General features: G+C 38.3%; 1 protein-coding gene across 9 annotated transcripts in view; it reads right to left on the bottom strand.

The window, feature by feature from the left end:
- Window positions 1-22,302, bottom strand: part of LOC149285889 (teneurin-2-like) — a 771,075-nt gene that overhangs the window by 702,263 nt on the left and 46,510 nt on the right. For 7 of the 9 annotated variants that reach the window (XM_089494756.1, XM_089494755.1, XM_089494760.1 and 4 more), the window contains exon 2: window positions 9,297-9,572. The exons of the other annotated variants lie outside the window; for them this stretch is intronic. In XM_089494756.1, coding sequence (XP_089350882.1) covers window positions 9,297-9,572 — 276 coding nt within the window. The remainder of the gene's footprint in view (window positions 1-9,296; window positions 9,573-22,302) is intronic. 9 annotated transcript variants of the gene reach the window in all.

The following is a 22,302-nucleotide window of genomic DNA, read 5'->3' as shown; positions in this document are numbered from 1 at the left end:
AAATATTTAATGTCACCTTAATTTTCTTGTAATACCTTTACTAGTCCAACATTTTTTTTCTTTTTATACTAAAACCATTTTCTACTCATACCCTGCAAACTAATTGATGGCTACAAAAAGTACTTTTATTATATATTCTACATGTCTACTACACTAGACCGCTAAACTTAATGAAATCTGCAATGTTCGAAATGTTAATGCTGATTATTAAATTCATATAGCCTATTGAATCTGTGCCGTGTTGTCTGCATATACTAGAAGTACATAAAGGTAATAAACAACATGAGGGGATTTTGTCTGAAAGAATCTCCAGAGAATCTGGAGTAGTAAAAGAAACCTTAATGGACACATAATTATAGCACAACACAACATTTCATGTTGGTGTTTTATAATAATATCAATATACTGATATATAATATCAATTATTACGCTTAAATAGTAACATACACCGATCAGCCATAACATTATGACCACTGACAGGTAAAGTGAATAACACTGATAATCTTCATCCATCAGTGGGTGGGATATATTAGGCAGCAAGTGAACATTTTATCCTCAAAGTTGATGTGTTAAAAGCAGGAAAAATGATCTGAGTTTCTTTGACAAGGGTCAAATTGTGATGCATAGATGACTGGGTCAGAGCATTTTCAAAACTGCAGCTCTTGTGTGGTGTTCCTGGACTGCAGTTGTTAGTACTTATCAAAAGTAGTTAAAGGAAGAAAAAGCAGTGAACCGGCGATAGGGCCATGGATGGCCAGGGCTCATTGATGCATGTGGGGGGCCAAGGCTGGCCCGTGTGGCCAAATCCAGCAGACAGGGCAAGCGAGCATTTGAACTGAACCAGGAAGCAATGGAAGAAGGTGGCCTGGTCTGCCACAAGGCAAAAATGGTTCAGGAATGGTTTCAGGAACACAATAAATTCCCCAGATCTCAATCCACTCTAGCATCTGCGGGGTGTGCTGGACATACAAGTCCAATCCATTTAGGCCCCACCTTGCAATTTACAGGACCTAAAGGATCTGCTTCTAATGCCTTGGTGCCAGATACCACAGCACACCTTCCAGCAGAAGTGGTAGATGTTAATACAGTGAAGACATTTAAGCAAGCTAGATATGGGATAATGCCAGGTACTGAGGAAAGTACTCAGAGGTTGGGCAGACTGGATGGGCCTAATGGTTTTTATCTGCCGCCACTTTCTATGTTTCTATGTTTGAATGAAGTATTAAGACTTATAGACTGGTTAATATTCAGTAAAGCTTATATTTTTAGAATCTGCCACTAAAATACATTAATGATAGTGTATATTATGGTCATTTTTTTTATTTTTCAAAACTTTCATTGCTGACAAAAAGCTGAAACGATTATTGTTCTCCTGAGGAAGCCGAGAGGCGAAACGCGTTGAGGACTACCTACGAGGACTACTTACCTTTGGATTTTTGCTTTTAAACCCCAGACTTTGAGTTGAAGTGCCTGATACAATCAACCATCTTGTAAGTGCAATCTAACTTTCCTATAACAACCACAGGAAAATACTGCACCATTGGCCTTTTCTCTTTTTATATTAACTCTTTAGAAAGAAGAAGAAATAAAGAAAAAAAATTTTCTGAAGACCCTTGACCACCTGTACTTTTGTGAGTGCACCCACTACACATAGATATTATAGTTTTTATCCTTTAACATTATTGCACTATTATTCTTTATTTTTTTCTTTATGTACATGCGCGCCTATACTTGCGTTGATAGTGTATATTAACTGGCCATCTGTAGAGATATTAATCGAACAGTAGTTTTTCTTTTAATATATATATATATATACTTTCTATAAGTGTTTCAATATCTTCCACTTCTCCACTTATACTCTTTCATAAAACTTACCAGCAATAGCCTAGTATTCTTATACATTAACTACAGAAAACATTTATACAAGTAAACATATCCATACATGTCCACTTTACATGGGCTTCAATGTACCCTGTAGGATCAAAAGTATGACACCTGACCATGAAACCTATACAAGCTTTCTACAAGATTTTGGAGCATTTGTGAGGTCAGACACTGATGTTGGATGAGAAGGTCTGGCATGCAAACTGCATTCTATTGCATCCAAAAAGTGTTCAGTGGGTTAATGTTAAAGCTCTGTGCAGGCAACTTAACTTCCTCCACACCAAACTCGCCAAACCATGGCTTTATGAATCTTGCTTTGTTCACATGTAAAATCTATAGGTAAAACCTAAAGTGAGTGGATCTGTTAAAAGTAAATGTCATACTAGAGGTATGAATTTCATGAAAGGTACACACGGTAAGAATACAATACAAAGCAAGTTAAATCAAGTTATTTTGATATGATAATTTTATTTTTTCTCAAATTATGCCAATATGGGATCAAATAAAATGAGGTTCAATATCAGTAGTTGTGTTTTTGATTTCTTTTGATTCAATATTATAGAATTTAATATGGAAAATCTGTTATGGTTAAACAGACGTATAGGTAACATTCGGGATCAATACCATAAAAAAATACCTTTTTCCCAAGTAGTCGATGATTTGTAGCTCCCATATAAACTTTTGTTTATTTTAGGATTAAACCCTTTCTGGAGAAGAATATATATAAGGGTTCCATAGAAACAAATTTTTTTAATATAATAAGGCAAATAACAGACTTGTGCATTCAGAATCATACGAATTGCAAATTTACAGAATTTTGGTGAATGCGGCTATTCGTACAAAGCCACAGAAACTAGATCAAAGTGGACGGAAATGAAGCAAAAAGCTCTGAATTTTCATCCCTTTCACTCACCTTCTTTAAGCCACTTACTCTTTCAAACTCTCATTCTCGTTCACTTTCTCTCACGCTCTTTAAATGTTTCCCTACCTTTTCTGTCAACCACTTCTGCAGATCATTTCCGCTACCACAACTTCTTGTTCTTCATCTTCTCTCTTCTACCTTCTGTCTTTCATCTTCTCTTCTTTATCTTCCCTCTTCTATCTTTATCCACATTTATGCAAACATAACCTGGCGCAAACTTCCGCCAAAATGGCGGAGATTCTGCTGATGTCCTCTCCCCCGATCCTTTAATCAGTTGAGAAAACATCACTGAAAGCGCCCTTTTACTGACGTCCTCTCCCTTGATCCCTTGATCAAGGGAGCTGATGTGCCGGCACCGGAAGTTGTATACGCGTATTGCATAGATGTCCCCCGCCGGCCCCGCAAGACACCCGGGAGTCTGCTCTGGTAAGTCTTGGGGGCAGAGGTAAAACGCATCACCGGCTGCGGCGATGCGGGTAAACAACCTCCGCAGCCGGTGACCATCCACACGATGCGCTTAGACAACCTCCCGTGCTGGCACCCCCCCCCCCGTGGAAAGTGCTGGCAGGGGAGGCTGTCTAAGTGTATCGGGGAGTAGGATGCAGGTCCCCTGCACCGCTGCGGGGGATCTGTATTCTAACCCCGAATATAGGCTGCACCCCCACTTTAAAGACTTAAAGTGGGGGGAAAAAGTGCGGCCTATATTCGAGCCAATACGGTTATTACAGACAGTAATGTGTAATTACAGTAATTATACTTCAATTATAATATTACTCTGGGCACGTCAAAGACTGCACTCCTAAACTGAATTTAGTTTATTTAAAAAAAAAATTATGATTGTTAAAACACATTAATTTGTTCCATGTTTTATTTCTGTTAACTGGCTATACAAGGCATATAATTACATTCATTTATGACCATATAAGTATCAACATCATGTAAGGGGTTGCTACTTCTAGAATATCATATGAGCGTTTCTATATTGGCTGCTGATAATGGATTAGACCACATTGCATCAATAATGTGAAAGCCACAGTATATTAGGGTTTAGTAGTAACTAATTACAACATATGAAAGAGGCTTCCCACTTTTTTGGCCTTTAGGGAATTTTCATATACAGTGGCGTCGGCAGAGGGGGCCATGGCCCCCCCTAAATCATGCTGTGCCCCCCGGTGTGCCCCCCCAATTGAAACGCCGTTTTTTTTTTGTTTTTTTTTAATAGATCCGGAGGAGAGAGAGAGAGGCGCCGAGCGGTCGCTGAGGAATAAGTTCTCAGCGACCGTTCGGCGCCTCTCACTCTTTTCCGCGACCGCGAGGCCTCTGCCTTGGTCGCAGTGCCGGCATTTCAAGCCGAGCGCCGGTATATGATGTCATATCCGGCGCTCAGCAATGAAGCCGCGCACACTGCGGCAGAACCAGGAAGACAGAGACCTCGCGATCCCGCCGCTGGACTTCTACAAACCCAAGGTAAGTGAACTACAAAGGGGGGGTTAGAGAGTGAAAAGAGGTAGATAGGAAGTGAGAAGAGGTAGATAGGATAGATTGGGAGGGAGAGAGGGGGTAGATAGGATAGATTGGGAGGGAGAGAGGGGGTAGATAGGATAGATTGGGAGGGAGAGGGGGTAGTTAGGATAGATTGGGAGGGAGAGGGGGTAGTTAGGATAGATTGGGAGGGAGAGGGGGTAGTTAGGATAGATTGGGAGGGAGAGGGGGTAGTTAGGATAGATTGGGAGGGAGAGGGAGATATTAACATATATTGGCAGCAAGGGCTAATATTAATATTAATTGGCAGCAGGGTCTAGTATTTATATTCATATTGGCAGCAGGGTCTAGTATTTATATATATATCGGCAGCAGGGGCTAATATTAATATATATTGGCTGCAGGGGCTAAGTTTATATATATATTGGCTGCAGGGACTAATAATATATATTGGCAGTAGGGGCTAATATTAATATATACTGGTAGCAGGGTCAAATATTAATATATATCGGCAGCAGGGTATAATTTTTATGTATATCGGCAGCAGGGTATAATATAAGTATATATCCGCAGCAGGGGCTAATATCAATATATATCCGCAGCAGGGGTTAATATTAATATATATCAGAAGCAGGGTGTAATATTTCTATATATTGTCATCAGCAGGGGCTAATATTAAAGAATGAGAAATAACTGCCTAACGTGTGTGTGTGTATATGTGTGTATATATATATATATATATATATAGTGTATATGTACCGTTTTATAATTGGCCCCCATACTTTGGTTCCTGGCCCCCCATGTGCCCCCCCTAAATATGAAAGCTGGAGACGCCACTGTTCATATATACGTCTTAAGAGAATGCCCAGTAAAGGTAAGACATGATGTACCATTCGACTTTTCATAAAACCTAGCAAACATGTATGTTTTTTATATGAACATGTATGTGTGTTACATCTATACACAACATTGTTAGCAACCAACTAATACACATTATGAAAATCATTAAGAGCCAATTGTTTTTTTCATGGCAACTGTAAAAAGTCGGTTATTTGTGCCTTTTCCACCAATCCAATGAGCGCTGTAGTTCACCCAAAAACAATAATTTCATTGAATACATCTCAAAAGTTGTAGTCGTCGTGACATTTAAAAGACACAAGTAAAATATGTGCAAAACGTGTTACATAAGTTTGGTAAATTGTATTTACTGACATTTAGTGGAATCAATCAAGGTCATATAGTGCACATGACTGTGCTTTCTTTAAAACATTCCCTTGTCTCAACATAGCTGATCATTAATCTTTCAATACTGTTTAAAGTACCCATCCTACTATGTCAATATTTTGTGTAACCTAAAAATGTATGTAACACTTAAATGTCTCTTATCAGGGGATTATCAGAAGGTTATTCAAAGTTACAGAGAATGGAGAATAGCCTTTTGTGTCATGGAGTGAGCTTTGGTTATTATAAGATACGTGTCTCATCCATATTAAAATAGCTGTGATAAAGCCAATAAGACACATAAAAACACCATCACTGTGGGTATTATGTCTCGTAATGCATATGCAATGGAAAATTGGAAATCATACTTATTATTGATCACGGTTAGTTAATGTTTATGTACAATGAATGCAACAAATTTTAACATTTTATTTTTTAATAGCCAGTTCACTGAATGAACACGCAAAAACCTTATATAATAAAACAAAAAATAAACCTTTTCATAATAATAATTTGTATTCATATTTGCAAAGCTATGTTGTACAGGAAAGAACATTTTGATTGAAGTATAGATTCTTGTTACTTCTTTTTCAAGAGAAGCATACCTAAAAGGTTATTGATTCGGTCATGAAGGACACAGTGTTTATTATGTAGGAAGCTGTAGCTAGGTACAAGCGTGAGAAATTAATGATGGCTTTGTAAGTGTCCATGCTGTGGTGCTGAACCAGTGGGGCAACTGTCAATCTATATGATAATACATCCCAACACTTCATAAAATCAGTGATGCGAAAAAGCATTGATTTTGGTTTTCTTTTTTTTTGGAACTAAACAGAATTTCCTGGCTAGAAAGAGCAAGAAAGTTAACACCTCGGCTTGTCTAATAGACATATTATATTTGTTTAAATGTTTCATATGGCAGTTTCATTTCCATAATTGCCACTGTAGCGCCAGCGTATTTGACAGGCACATTATATCTTTAGGAAGCTATTTTGTGCCATAGGCTGTGCCTCTCAAATACTCTTATTTTTACCTTGTTATGTACAGCACTGCAATTATATCCATATGTAGATCCATAAATACACTTGATTTTTAATTTTAGTTGATAGCACGTTACATGACAGCCGAAGCCTTTGTTAATGAACAGTGTCAAAACTGTAAATCGATGCTAGCTAAAAGGTTCCTTTTTTTTGTGGGACAGGCTATATGAATTAAAAGTCTTGGACCGGATCACGGTTTAAAGGTTATAGAAGCAATAACCAAATTCATTACCAAGTGAAGGCAATTGTACAAAGTTACTGAAATTAATTTGTGGCTCATTCTGGTTCCCCGTGGACAGTTGTCCAACATAACACAGTATCACAATTGGCATTTGCAGCTGACAAAGGGGTCTAGGGAGTAAAATGGCATGAACACTTAATTTAGTTAAGCTGTCCTTGTTCTAGCTTGGAAATGTTAAGTGGATGAAAAAATACTTTAGTTAGACTGCTTGTGTTCTGAACTAACAGCCAGGCTTCACTTATGCATGTTTGTGACATTTGGATATTTAAGCATGCAAGTATACCTTTAGATATAAATGTCATTTCCTATACATATTGCCATGGATACAACCTTATGTATGGATTTAATAATGGTAATATTTAGGGATACATGCTGATGCATAAATATCTACTACTGCTAAATTATAACATTATGTCATGTATAATTAAAAGAAAGAAATACATCTATGGAATTTATACCACATATGTGATTTTATTAGAGTTTTTAATTATATCATTAATATTATATATTACATATGATTATTGCTGGTTGATATATTTAGCTTTTTTATTTTTTAATTACAGTGAGGATGACTAAGTATGGGCATGATTTACTCAGACGCTGAAATACTTTATTTGGTAAACTAAATCCCAGAATATAATTAAACTTTTGCAGGCATACCAGCTGTTTCCCGCCCTGACTCCAGACCACTCAACAACTGGTAATATTTTTTACCACAGTGATTTGGCCAACATTTGGATATGAGAACTGCATATTTTGAATGTTCCTAATGAAATAGTGAAAAAAACATACAGACAAAATGGCACCGGAAAACGTGTGGCCTCCTTCACATTTAGTTTTTTATTTAGTGTGTGCCCCAATAGTGAGCACATCACGTCTTGTTAGTTTCTTTGAAGGATTAATTCAGCAAGCACCTAAATTGAAGCAAGACTGATCTCAGTTATTCCTATTTGGTATATTTGGCTACACAATGCTATCTTAGTTCTTAAAACATGCACAGATCTACTTATTTTATGATCAGAAGGTTTCACAGAAAAACATTCTTATTTAGGTATGTGATTTGTAATGAAGGTAGGATTGAAAATTGAATGCCATCTGACATGTTTTTTGGCAATCACTATACGTACATTGGGTTTATTTTCACATCACATGACCACAATAATTCCATTATGTTTAAATGAACTAATGTGTAACCTTTCCTAAAAATAGTCATTCACACCCATGACTAATATTATTCTTAAAAAAAAAGTAGCTGCTAACACAATTAGCTTCCTTTGGCAACGTTCACCTATTAATTGTGGCTTGTTTCCAAACAAGCCAAGCCAATAACACGGAAGAACCATTTGCTCTTCTGGCATATTTTGTTCATTTTCCTGACATACATCAAAATGTGTTTTCAAAGATAAACAACGCTTTGTTTCTGTATTATTAATGAATGCCAGTATTTGGAGCGCTACAACCCTTTTTGATTTTTTGCCAGCCAAAATAAGGTAGCTGCACTTTTGTTTTTTTTCCTCATTCCTCCTGTATTTAGTTATGTTAATGGAAATCTTAGTGTTTTCGTACCCACTAAAAAACAAAGTTCCCAAGATATGATGAAATGGCAGTGGCGAGCAAAGAACATTAAAAATGAGAACATCTGAATATAGCATTTGGTTCCAGAAAAAAACTCATACTTCCATAAAAAAGTATTTTGTACTGTCCATGTAAAGGCTTACCTGTGTATTTTTTTTATTAATGCAATAGCATATAGTTAAAAGGACAATAACTAACAGTGTTACTGGTTGTGGCATGTTAAGTACATCCTAGGAAGTGTATGGTTTTATCAATATCACTAGTGCACGGAGAACTCTATTTCTCACCCAAAACAAAAGGGGTGATTTATAAAATGTAATTTTGGGTTGTACAACACATCACACTTAAATACAGTATTTTAGTATCACAGAATATATTTTTTTACTCAAGAAGCATATATAAAATTACTGTTTAAACATAAAAAGTTTAGGTTTCCAGTAACCTCAACTTATTGCGCTATTAGTAGCAGAATATTATCTTAAGTATTTATGGAAATATTCAACCTATGTTAACTTAAGCAAATCAATGCAGCAAAATAAATAACATTTTGTAAACCGGCACTTTCATTACGGTTTATAAACATATTTTAAACCACAAAAGCTACCAGGTCAACAGTAATATATAGTTTCAGCGCCATACAGTTTAACATAAACTTGTTATTTATAGTTTAACTAATTATTTAAGGCTCATCTGTGTTCTACATTTTGCTTAATAACAAAACTAAATGCTATTTCACAGGTACATTAACTTTGCACATATAAACCTAACACATTTAATAAATAATATCTTATTCTCAAATGCTTTATTGGGAAGTTAATTAGCTTTGTAATGGCATGTTGTATAAGATATTGTAACTGAGAGGATAATTAATTCTTAAAAAAAGAACATTAATCTTTTAATTTGCGATACATCTGAAGAGAGAAAATAGGCCTACCGTTCTCATTGTCTGATTTATTTTCATTATCCGAGTCAGTCAGTGTCAGGGCTGAGTTTTCGCGACTTGAGAGACCAGAGCTACGCCTGGATTTCAGGCCTCTACCCCACAGCCGTATAGCATGCTCTGGCGACATTCTTCCTTCAGTATCAGAGTCAACGTCAGACCCTGCACTCGGGGAATAACCCTGATGAAGTATACCTATATCCGAGCAGAATCCACTTCGATGAGGGGAAGGCTCGCAGATTCCTAGTTCAGCCAGGCTAAAGTTGGTTCCTACAACAACAGAATAAAAATAATTCTCTCAATAAAAACTAAAAAAAAAACAGTTTTGGCCTTGAAATATTAAACCTACTATGTCATATGTGAGTTAATTCAAGAAGTGTTGCAATTTTGCATACCAAATTAATATACAAACATTCAGATACGATTTGCTGGCTCTTCAGGAGGTCCGAAATTATTTAGATAGAACTGCACACAAATTCAGTGCTATTTAGCAAGTCTCTTGTGCAATATTAGCAATGACCATTTACCTTGATATCTGTAGAAAAGGATTCAATGACAAATGACAAAGATAACCATGAATACTATATTATTACAATTGATATATATATATATATATATCTGAGCTCAGGTCTGTGTACTAGGAAGATTAATGTGTAGGTGTGTCTATGAATTATTGATTTATTTAAACATCTTGTACTTTTTGTTCCACACTTTTTAAACAATAGTGACATTGTAGTGACAATAGTGACACACTTATAGACATAAGCGACATTATTTTCAAGATCTTTTGTTTAAACATTTGCCCCAGAGATGGTAAAATGTGCCTAAATGCATCTAGCAGTTATCTCCATTCACATCCTTCAACAATAGCTGTCTAAACCAATTAATAAAAATCAGCAATTTAACAGTAATTCAATGGAAGAAAAAACAGATCAGAGAACAATAAGTTAAGATTCTTTCATATACTTCTATAGCATATATGTCAGGTGTTTTTGTTTTGTTTTGTTACGTATATGTATACATAAGTACGTATGTTGCTTATTAATCTATAAATGTTATTGCATAGGTGTCTTTAATGTAGAGGGCTAAAATGTAGGATTTGGGAAAAGTGACAGATGTGCTTTAGCGCTTATGTTTTGGCATGCATATGAAGAAATGAGGTTGAAGAAAAGATGATTGTATTAATTGTAGATGAAAATGATACAACAATTTCAGCACAACATAACAAAAACAAATAGGCAATGAAAATACTTTTAAATATAAAAGTAGCTTTTCTCTAATATGTCTTCATAAAATGCACTAAATCATTGAATAGCTTAAAAAGAAGAATCTATAATATATTTACCCAGTGCAACCCTGAAAAACATGTGTATGTATGTATATTCATTATAAGGCCAAATGGCGTCAAATTCTGTTTCTAATATGTTCTCATTGTTAAATGCTTGAATAAAAACTCCCGTAAATAAATATGCTTTTGATTCAAAGATGTGTCAATTTGTGCGTATTTGCATCATTTAGCTTCTAAAAATTATGATGACTGTAATGAATGGAGATAAACAGAAGACAACACACCAGTCTCTTAATCTGGAACACTACTGTGTTTAACTTGGTACAATAACTGAAGCTCCAGGAATCCCATTACATATTTGTAGTACACCTGTGGAGTTAAGTGTTATGTTTTATTCATGCATTGTAAGTCAGGTTTCAGAAGTGTAGTGAGCTGATTCTTGCTTTGTCTGTGTTTGTTACTTGCCTGGATCTGCTGTACCATCATTTACAAGAAAAAAAATAGCTAGAAGGGCTGTATTTCAGGAAATGCCTTCAATGCTGGTTTTTTTGGTTTAATTAGTGCTCCAATTCTTCTGGAAAATACTGGAATTATATGATGTACATATATATATTTATCCAGTATTCTCCCAAAGAATTGGAGCACTAATTAATTGGGATATATATATATATATATATATATATATACCGTATTGGCTCGGATATAGGCCGCACCCTAAAAGTTTGGTGCTTTTTTAAAGAAAGTTTTTTTCTTTAAAAAAGCACCAGAAAAACATGCTGCCACTCTGTCTCCCCCCCCCGAGATATGCTGCCACTGTCCTCCTCCTCCCCCCCCGATATATGCTGCCACTCTGCCCCCCCCATCCGCACGATGCGCTTAGACAACCTCCCGTGCCGGCACCCCCCCCCGTGGAAAGTGCTGGTAGGGGAGGCTGTCTAAGCGTATCGGGGAGTAGGATGCAGGTCCGCTGTATCCTAACCCCGCTGCCTGTCCGGCGCCCGGGACTGCAAAGACTTAAAGTGGGGGAAAAAAGTGCGGCCTATATTCGAGCCAATACGGTATATCCCAATTAATTAGTTGCGCATGATAAAATAAATCAACTGAGTAAAGGACCAATGTTAACATATTAACCCTGGGACTGTTTAAATATTAACCTTTTCATGGCCCATCATCCAAATGCTATGTGGTGAATGCCCGGGACAGTCCGGCAATGGGATCATGTGCATATGTGAATCAGTGTATATACATATATGTGTGTGTAATATTATCCACTTCATAGTGTGTCCCATAGTGAGCCAGCTAAAAAAATGTAAGAACCATGTTTTCTTTTTTCAATCTTGTTTTTTAAATATTTCAAGTTACGGTCATATCTCTCCTCCTTTCAGCCATCAGCCATGTGTTCCTTTATTACATACATTCTATAGTTAATTAAGAGATATCTCACAATATCTCTCTATATATATTTTTTTTTCAATAATGTGTTGATTAATACATTAAATATTTGGCAAATATATATATTATGGATAATTAATTTAATAAATAATACATAAATAAGTTTGTACAAATATAAATCCATTTAGTAGGATGATGAACAAATACAAATAAAATGATAAATACATTAAATAATTGGAGAAAACATAATTCAATATTCATTAGATAAAGTTGATAAATGCATTAGTACATTACTAAACATAAATGAATGAATATGAATCTAACTAGAATGGCGCTCGCTGTGCCCGCCACTTCCATTCTGTGTGTCTTACGTTTTTTCACAGGTCACGTGATGCTGCGTGACACTGTGCAATGCATACCCTTCAGTCTCCTGCTTCTCCTCTCCATCCTCCAGGTGCCGTTACACACAATAACAACATACGCTGACATACACATACACACATGCTAAAACCAAATACTAACACACACTCATGCAAATACCTTCCACAAACATACACTTACATAGTCTAATACCATACGGTAACAGACACATGCTACCATCATCTGCTTACCTTAACACCTTACAGTAAAACACACATGTTAACACTATACACTAATTATATTATACTCTGCCCCAGAAATGCCTTATAGCCATATATGCCACTGTGCCCCATGATATGCCTTTTAACCCTCTAAATGCCACTGTGCCCCATGATATGCCTTTTGACCCCCTTTGTGCCACTCTGCTTCCAGAATTGCCTTATACCCCTATATGCCACTCTGGAATTTAGGGGGTTAAAAGGCATATTATAGGCCAGAGTGGCATATAGGGAGGTACAAGGCATTTCAGGAGGCAGAGTAGAGTTTAGAGGGTTAAAAGGCATTTTGAGGCAGAGTGGCATTAAGGGGGTTAAAAGGCATTTCACAGAACACTCCAGAAATGCCTTATGCCCCCCATTTAACACTCCCTCCCCCAAACCTACCGGAGCTTCTGAGTCCCCGGTGCGTAGTCCGGGCAGCGTGTAGAGCTCTACGCGATTCGCGATTCGCGTAGACAACTTCCGCTGCAAGCCGGGAGGAGGTGCGGTTAGCAGCGGGGGTTGTCTGCGTCCATCGCGCAGACCGTCCCCGGCTGTCAGAGATCACGGAAAAAACCTTGTCTTATAATCGAGCAAATACGCTACATACCAAATCTGGCACATTTACACACACTGACTGACAATACAGTATACATGCATGCACACACATACAGACTACAACTGGCTGACAGTATGGTACACACACATACATACATACACTACTACCTCTTTCACCTCTCAGAGTCATAGTTACATATGCTGAAAAAAGACATGTGTCAATCAAGTTCAGCCTTTCCCATATCCATTTATTTCTTGCTGTTGATCCAAAAGAAGGCAAAAAAAACCCCAGTTGTGGCTCTTTCCAATTTTGCACAAACTAGGGGAAACAAATACCTTCTTGACCCCAGAATGGCAGTCAGATCTCTCCTTGGATCAAGAAGCTGTTCCTCATAATTTAAAATTTATATCCCTGAATATTATGTTTTTGCAAATATTCATCCAGTTGCTGTTTAAACATCTGTACAGACTCTGATAAAACTACCTCTGCAGGCAGAGAATTCCACATCCTTATTGTCCTTACTGTAAAAAACCCTTTCTTTTGCCTTAGTCTAAATCTCCTTTTTTCCAGTCTAAATGCGTGACCACGTGTCCTGTGCATAGTCCTGTTTATGAACAGATTTCCACACAATGGTTTGTATTGGCCATGAATATATTTATATAATGCTATCACATCCCCTCTGAGGCACCACTGTCTTCTACCTCAGGGTCATGTAATGTATGTTATGTGACCCCCATTGGGCGCCCTGCTTCACTGTACCCTTGCAGCCAAGCAGAGGGAGCCGGATTTGCGATTGTGGCCCTGGCCATTGCCACCAACTTGTCCCACAAAACCCTGGGCGCAAAAGGGATTTCTAGTTGCTATGGTGACAGGGGTTTGTCAAGCCCTGTGTGAACCAAATGGCCCTAATATCTGTCCGCATTTCAGTGTGAGGTGTGACCCTTTATATTGGTCGAAGCCATCATATATTCATCTAAGCAATAAGCGTTCCTTGCTAATATTCTGGTTCCATAACAAAACCGTGACCTGTAATTAAAGAGACACTTAATTTAGTATTGTATTCAAACAGGGAAATGGACCATGGAATACTGGTATAGACTTGCACACACTTCTAATGTATCAATTCCTTCCTGTGTTTATGTTACCAAGTACATTTTGTCCATTAGAATAACATAAAATGGATGAGAAATACAGTGTAGACACTGTTAATGTTATAAATGACTATTGTAGATGTACGGAGGCCCTTTATCAGCAGCCACACACCTTTGTTCCAAAGGCACATTGTGTTCGCTAATCCAGGTTTAAGTTTAAAAGGCTATTGGTGATTGGAAAACCCCTTTGCAATTATGTTAGTAGAGCTAAAAAATTCAAGTGACCCCAAACCTTTGAACGGTAGATGTATATTTTCCACTATGCAGCAGAGTAGTGCTTTCCAGAGTCTATACCAGCATAGATTTGCATGATGTTTGCTTTGCCATTTAGATATATTATTGGTAACACAATCCAGGAGGCTAATTACATAGCTTTATTGCAACACATGTACTGTTAACCTTTCACATGCCATGTCTTGTCATCCTGATCATTTACTGAAAGAAATCTCTATTGGACAGTGCTTATGCATTAGGTTTTCAGAATACCAAACTTATCCCAGATGATGATGCCACACTATCACAGTTGAGGAACTAGCCTATGACAGTAAAGTACTGGCACTAGGAAGAGTCCAGGCCCAGACGGCCTTTCAATCATATACTACCATACTTTTCTGTACACTTAAACTCCACATTTCTTGAAAAAAATTTAATGAATTGTCTGAAGTAACACACAAGAAGGGTAACGACCCAGAGTTAGGTGGCAGCTACCATCAAACCTCATTGTTAATCTTGTGTTGATGTTGATCTTAAACAAACTATTTGCCAAAATCATTCCCGGGCTTTGTTCTGGGCAAGGAGGCACAAGATAACACCACTAAGATCTTTAATTCAATACACCTTCCACAAACACCCTTGGCACTCCTCTTCACTGATGCTGAGAAGGCATTTGACATGATAAAATGAGCCTACCTTTTTGCCCTTCTTAAACAAAAGGGATTAGGCCCTAAACTCTTTACCTGGATACAGGCATTATACCACACACTCGTGGCAACAATCAGCGTTAAAAGTGGCCTGTCAGGCCCGGTCACCGTATCGAATGCCCCCTTTCTTCACTTCCTTTTATTCTATACTTGGAGCCCCTTGCCGACTCAATAGCAATACTCATGGGATAGAGGCATACCTGGGAACTCTCCGGGTTTGACCCAGAGAACTCCGGGAGAAGCACCAATTTGGGTCAACACCCAAATCCTCCAGGTCATGGGAGCGGGGTCTTGGCACACCTTACTGCCCACTCGTTTCCCCTTTAAATGCAGTTGTTGTCCCGCTAGATCACCCATTGACATCAGTGGGACCACCCCTGATGTCAGCGGGATCATCCCTGATGTCAACAGGACTGCCCCTGACCTCGGCCAGGTATAGATAGAGGTTGATGGAAAGATTCATAGGTTAGGCGCATATGCAGACAATTTAATGTTCACTATAACAGACCCCAAGGACTCATTGCCCCATATAATCCCGGAACATTTGGTATGATTTCCAAATGTAATATTAATGCCAAGAAATCCATCATTTCAAATATCAATTTGCCAACTTTGATTACATAAATTCCCTTTCACATGGAAAAAAAACACTTTAAAATACTTAGGGATTAGCCTCTCTGCAAAACTGGACAAGATTTTTTGATCTTCACTTGGAAACACTGCGGACCAATCTTTTCCAAACTTCACATGGCTGGTAAAGTAAGCATTATCAAAATTAATTTGGTCCCCAGAATATTATATTTACTGGAAACTCTTCCCATCTATATTCCCTGTACTTTTTTTAGACTCTATAGTAGGCTTCTTAGACATTCGTATGGAACGCTAGGACCCCTAGGTGAGCATATTCTCAATTAATCAAAACAGAATGGAGGATTAAGTCTACCAGACATCGAAAGATACTACTGAGTAGTGCATCTGTCCAGTGGTAGAGTGGTCTATGGCTGCTAGGAAGTCATGGGTTTTTAATTAAACAGAAAGCATGTAACCACCTTACCTATGGCTACGGCTGCAGCAACCTCCCGCAGATGCCGTCGGACCCTGCGCAGGCCACTCCAATGATAGCCGACCATTTACTCCTGTGGCAGTATACGCATGTGCAGGCCATTTCTCCATCTATTTGTGCACTTGGCTTGGGGCGGGGTTATCTGCCTGGGGCCTATTTTAGGGCTCCTTAGCTGTCCACTGGCTGCCTGTCAAAGAGATTCATTGCTTGTTCTCTGGGCTCTGCTCGTGCTTCTCAGTTATCCTGTTTGTTCTGGTTCTGACCTCGGCTACGTCTCATGGCTATCCTGACTTCACCAATCCTTGACCTCGGCTACGTCTCACGGCTATCCTGACTTCTCCAATCCTCGACCTCGGCTTCGTTTGTGGACTGCTATACCCGTGTCCCAGACGCCTGTTCTGGTTTGTGTCTGGGTTCTGCACTGTGGATCCTCAGCTACTGATCCTGACCATTCCCGGCTGTTACAAAGCATTATCAGCCCCCATTTCCATCAAAGCTTGACTACCCAGGCATTTGAGATTCTGTACGGTATTCCAGTGCTCTACCATATAACCAAGACCGACGATTTGGAATAGAACAGTATCCATTGGTGTGCTTACAATGTACCTAAGCCAACTTCTCCCCCTATTGCATAACTGGGATTGCCCTCCAGTTTGCCAACGTGATGCTCAAATCTTCTGAAATTTCCCAATGACTGCACAATGGGAACACAGTGGTAGCCATATTGTGTTTTTCTGAGAGTGTCTGCTGCACATTTTATTCTTTCCTGTAAATTGTGTCTATTGGTAGAAGCATGACAAGCCATAAAGCCTGGGCTATCTAATATAGCTCACAATATCCCGCAAACATTCAGCAACAGGTATGCAAATAGAATGTTAGCAAAGACCTTTGTGCATATCTGGCAACTGATGAGTGGCCCCAATGCACAAATGGTTTGGGCCTTTTACCCAATGTTAAAGAAGCTGGTTTTATATTTTAGTGAAGCCACATTTTTCTGTAATGAAAATGATTTTTGGTTTTGCTCTTATCCATATGTATTTCTTAGCTTTAACTGATAAGCATTATAGAAAGCATCCAGTCTAATTGCTTGGGTTTATCAACCGGGAAATCACTTTTTTTTTTTGCCTAGTTTTCATTTCTGGTGTACAAATTAAGTAAAAATGAAACACCGTCATATCAGCTGGATTACCTGCAGCATTCATTATTACTACTGCCTTCTTTAGGCCAGGAATAATTTATTTATTCCAGTGTTTTGTAATGGTAATGTCAGTTTAGGTATCTGAGTGCATTTTCTCTTTTGTAGCATTTAGCTTACTTCTGTAGTATTATGTAAGTGCTGGTTTTGTTTGTGTGAGGTGCCAAGTAAAGTGAAACCTCCACAAGGTGATTTATTTTACTATATATTTTGTGTATCTGAATATTCTAGCTCCAACTCTATTTTGTGCTCAATGCTATGTGCATACCTCCAAAAAATCTCAGGAGTCCAAACCAGGAGTGGGGTTGTCAGTAGCTCCATACTTCAAAAGAGTGACTGCTTTGGCCACCTTGATTGCTCATTTTCCTTCAAGCATGCCAGCTCACACTAGTGCTACTTTCATCCAAGGCATGTGCACTTATGCCCTTCTATAGGATATTCAGTTTGCTGCCTCAAAAGCATGTAGACTCATTCTGAAACTTGATAGCTGAGGTCACTTTGCGTATTAAACGGGTCACTAAGCTAACATGGCAATGCATAAGGTCTGTCACAAAAAGAGGGCTTAAGAGGGAGATTGTGTGAAGCAACCATAGGAGGCTACAGGTCAGTCTGTGTTTTACACAAACTATTTTCACCACTAGGGAATAGGGTAACATAAAAATCTGAATTTGAGCTGGATGAGTTAATTGATTCGGTAAGTCTATAGGTTTTTAAATCCCATGATTGTGTTTACTTGTCAGAGAACAACCTACAGAAAACGTGCCCTGTTATTCCATAGAGCTACATTTTCAAAACCAAAGGAATATTACATACACAATTTCACTGCTCCTGCTGGCTTGTAATGCATTTTGAAGAACCCGTTTCTTCTTTTTATGGCTCTAGAAAACAGTACTTCATATAAAGTGCGTGCTGTGGTCCTTGTTTAAAAGGAAACTCATCAATTTTTGTATCACTAGTATCAAATCGAAAGTAAGTTTTCAAAGATATTTTGCTGTTTTCTTTTTTAATAATGGATATAAGCCTACGGTTAGCTGTGTGATGGAGTGAAGGAAGGGAGATAGTGTTTGCATACTCGTATATGTGTTTAGAATGAGTGGGTGTTAGAGTGTCTTTCCTTGTTAGTATGCGGTTGTGTTTTAGTTACTGATGGGCCAACCTGAAGTTGCTGTTAAACCTAGGCTTGACCTTCGCTCAATGTAGTCTCTGATCAGCGGCCAAAATATCGTTGTTAAAGCTTCTACCAGAAATTCACCCTGGTTTTTTTCAATATTTCTGTGAAGTACCTGAAGAGACTTTTTGATCAGGTGCCTAAAATAGATCAGATATTTTTGTTTCTCATGGGAATGGGGCATACAGCCAGATTGAAGTTTCCACCAAAAAAGGTAGTAATGAATATTAATTAATTTACAGTCAAGGAAAATTCAAAGTAATAAAGAGATGTTTGTACAAAATTCTTGTGCTGAAATTTAAAGTAATTCTTTGGCTGTTGGTTTTATCACTGGAAGATAGGAACCCTAGCGTCATTGCAAATCCAGGCAGAAATACAACACACAAGGCATTTAAGACACTATTAGGGCGGCTGCATCAAATATTATATGCAGTTAAGAGAACATCTATTATTTAGGTTAAAATACAGGACGAAAGCAGCATAGCATAGCATGTAAAGCAAAGGGTTTTGTTGGAGGTCAAATAATGTAATTAAATTCCAACATTATGGAGTCTGCAGGATGTGGTGGTAAAACATGGAATAAAATCATTTGCTGTATAGTTTATGTACACATTTCAAGACACACATTTTCATGGTATTCCCCACCCTCTAGTTATGGATTGGAAGAAGACAATAGGTCACACTTACTTAGAGCCCTTCTTCTCACCATGGGAGGGTGGGGCTAATTTTTAATAAGAATAGGGCTAGCCCCCAATGGTGTAAACATGTATGGGAGTGAGAGGGGAATAGCGTTTCTAAACACTGTCCCATGTTCAGGAGACACAGCCTGGAGACCAGAGGAAGAAACACTTTACCTGCAGACTTGAATGTTTCACATGTATGGTTATAGTAAAATGGTGTGGTAAAGAATTTACTATGAAGTGCATAAGTATTTGATTAAAAAAAACAAAAACCTTTGTGTACAAAATGTTCTTTCATTTGTGGTGTTTTGCTTTTTTGTGCACATGAATAAAACCAAACTTCTCTTCCCCTTCACCTAATAATGGGTTAATATTACCCTCTATGCTGAAGTGGTACAAGGATCTTGAGATAGCAGACTTCTCATCTGAGCGCCACACTCTTCTAGAGGTTCTTGGTTTTTGCAACTGTAATTTTTTGTTGCATTCACTTATTGGGAAGTAACCAGAGAGAGTACAAGCCTAAAGTCAGGTCAAGGTAAGAGTGTAATAATAATAAACAAAATATATTCAATGTTAAAACACAAAAGAAACAGACAACTGAGAAGTTCACTGTAAGAATTACCTAACCGAAGGCAAGAATGTTCTTAAGATATTATACGAAAAATACGAGAGGTACGCACGTGTGCACACTTATGGACCCGCTTAGTATGTGATAATAAAGAGCTTCCAAATTGTTGCTTGGAGCCTTTTGTATTCTAGCTTTGGTCAGCTAGTCCTTAGAGTGGCAGGTTCAGGGGCAGCTTCATTGCATAAATAAGAGCAGATCACTCTATTGGTTGTTCAGGCTCAAGGTACACAACTCATGGTACTATATAATTGGCCTTGTAGCTGAGCCAGTTACACTATAGAGGTCTGTGCTTAGTTAGTATGGTCTGCATAGGACTCATACCCAACCAGCCCTTAAGTGGAGTAGCGGAATGTAAAATCAAATTTCTGCCAGAAGAAGGTGCTTGTGCACTGACCTGGGTCAGGCCAGAGTATGTCACTGGTGCAGTGGGAAGTTAGCCACTGAGCTACAGACCCATGGCAACAGTTAATCTAGTAACAGGTTTTCTAAGTCCATTGGTAACATTTTGAATTTATTCACTAAACATTTACAGGAAAGATGAATGTTCCTCAGCATGTTTACTGTTAGCCTCTACTTCAAGAGCTGAACAACAAAACAGTGAGCATGTGTTGAAAAATGTGTGTTATACCCGGCCACAGCCCATGGCTGGTCTTATAAAAAGTTTAAACCTCCAGCCATAGGCCAAAATCTAAAAATAAAAAGTCCATGATGGGTCCATAGGTGCTTCTTGACACACTTAGCAATCTGGATAGTGAATGTGAGTTTATGCAACCCCCACAAAAATTCACCTTAGTGGACCTAACCAGGATGGCTCCAAGCACACCAGATTAAAAATACAAAGTAAGAGAGGTATCATGTTTTTACTTTGTCTTATGAAGAAGGGGACAGTGACTCTTCTCCTTGAAGGACATAGACTCTCTCGCAGGTACTTTACTTGGTCTCAGCCAGAAGGCCAAAAATAAAGCAATCTTTGTTTTACGTGCCCTTTTTCTGCTAACTCTCTTATATTAGTTTATGTAAAAGCTTCAAACAAACCAGTTGAGACATTTTAACAAAACATGTATTATTGCTAGTTGTGAAAATATGAAACATATTAAAGAAAATCTCAAATGGCACACATCAGTTTGACCAGAAAAAGGATTACGGACAAGGGCAGGTAAGTGTTCATATTGATAACAAAGCATTTAAAACCAATTGTGTGGAATGAGGAGATATAGAAAAGTACCGTATTTGCTCGATTATAAGACGACCCTGATTATAAGACGACCCCCCAAAATCTGAATATTAATTTATGAAAAAAAGAAAAAGCCTGAATATAAGACGACCCTATAGGAAAAAAGTTTTACCAGTAAATGTTAATTAATTTAAACTATTTTTTTAATAAAAGCTATGATTGAGAAAAATATTTTGGTTTTATTTCCTTCTATTTTCCAACCTACCCCCCCAGTTATGCACATGTGCCCCAGAAATGCCTTATACCCCCTATATGCCACTGTGCCCCATGATATGTCTTTTAACCCTCTAAATGCCACTGTGCCCCATGATATGACTTTTAACCCTATATGCCACTGTGCCCCATGATATGCCTTTTAACCCTATATGCCACTGTGCCCCATGATATGCCTTTTAACCCTATATGCCACTCTGGCATTTAGAGGGTTAAAAGGCATATTATGGGGAAGAGTGGCATATAGGGAGGTTTAAGGCATTTCAGGAGAGCAGAGTGGCGTATAGAAGGTTAAGAAGGCATTTCTGGAGGCAGAGTAGCATTAAGGGGGTTAAAAGGCATTTCATAGACCACTCTGCCTACAGAAATGCCTTATGCCCCCCATTTAACACTCCCTCGCCCCCCCCAACTTACCGGTGCTTCTGACTCCCCGGTCATGTAGCCAGGGCAGCGTGTAGAGCTCTACACGATTCGTGTAGAAAACTTTTGCTGCAGCCGGAAGGAGGTGCGGCTAGCAGCGGGGGTTGCCTGCGTCCATCGCGCAGACCTTCCCCGGCTGTCAGAGAGAATTCCCCGCGCCGGTGCCAGACCTAAGACAAAGGGTATTTGCTCTGAAAAAAACCTTGTCTTATAATCAAGCAAATACGGTTATTTGGGGTTTATGATATACTATATGACCAAAATTATTTGGACATGCTACCTAAATATTGAGTTTATTGTTAAAATGTATATACAATCTAGCACATAGGCATGCCATCTCCATAGGAAAATATTGGCAGTAGATATTATACTAACGTTTCCACAAGTCAGTTAGTGAAATTTCTCCCTTGTTAGATCTGCCCTGGTCCACTCTAAGTACTATTACTGTGAAGTGAAAGCATCTGGGTGTAGC

This window comes from Sceloporus occidentalis, unplaced genomic scaffold, assembly GCF_023333645.1.
Source record: "Sceloporus occidentalis isolate IW3139 unplaced genomic scaffold, rSceOcc1.0.p SCAF_75, whole genome shotgun sequence".
In the NCBI taxonomy this organism is placed as follows: Eukaryota; Metazoa; Chordata; class Lepidosauria; order Squamata; family Phrynosomatidae; genus Sceloporus; species Sceloporus occidentalis.
Note: the sequence above shows the minus strand (reverse complement) of the source record. Positions and strands in the feature narration are given on the sequence as shown.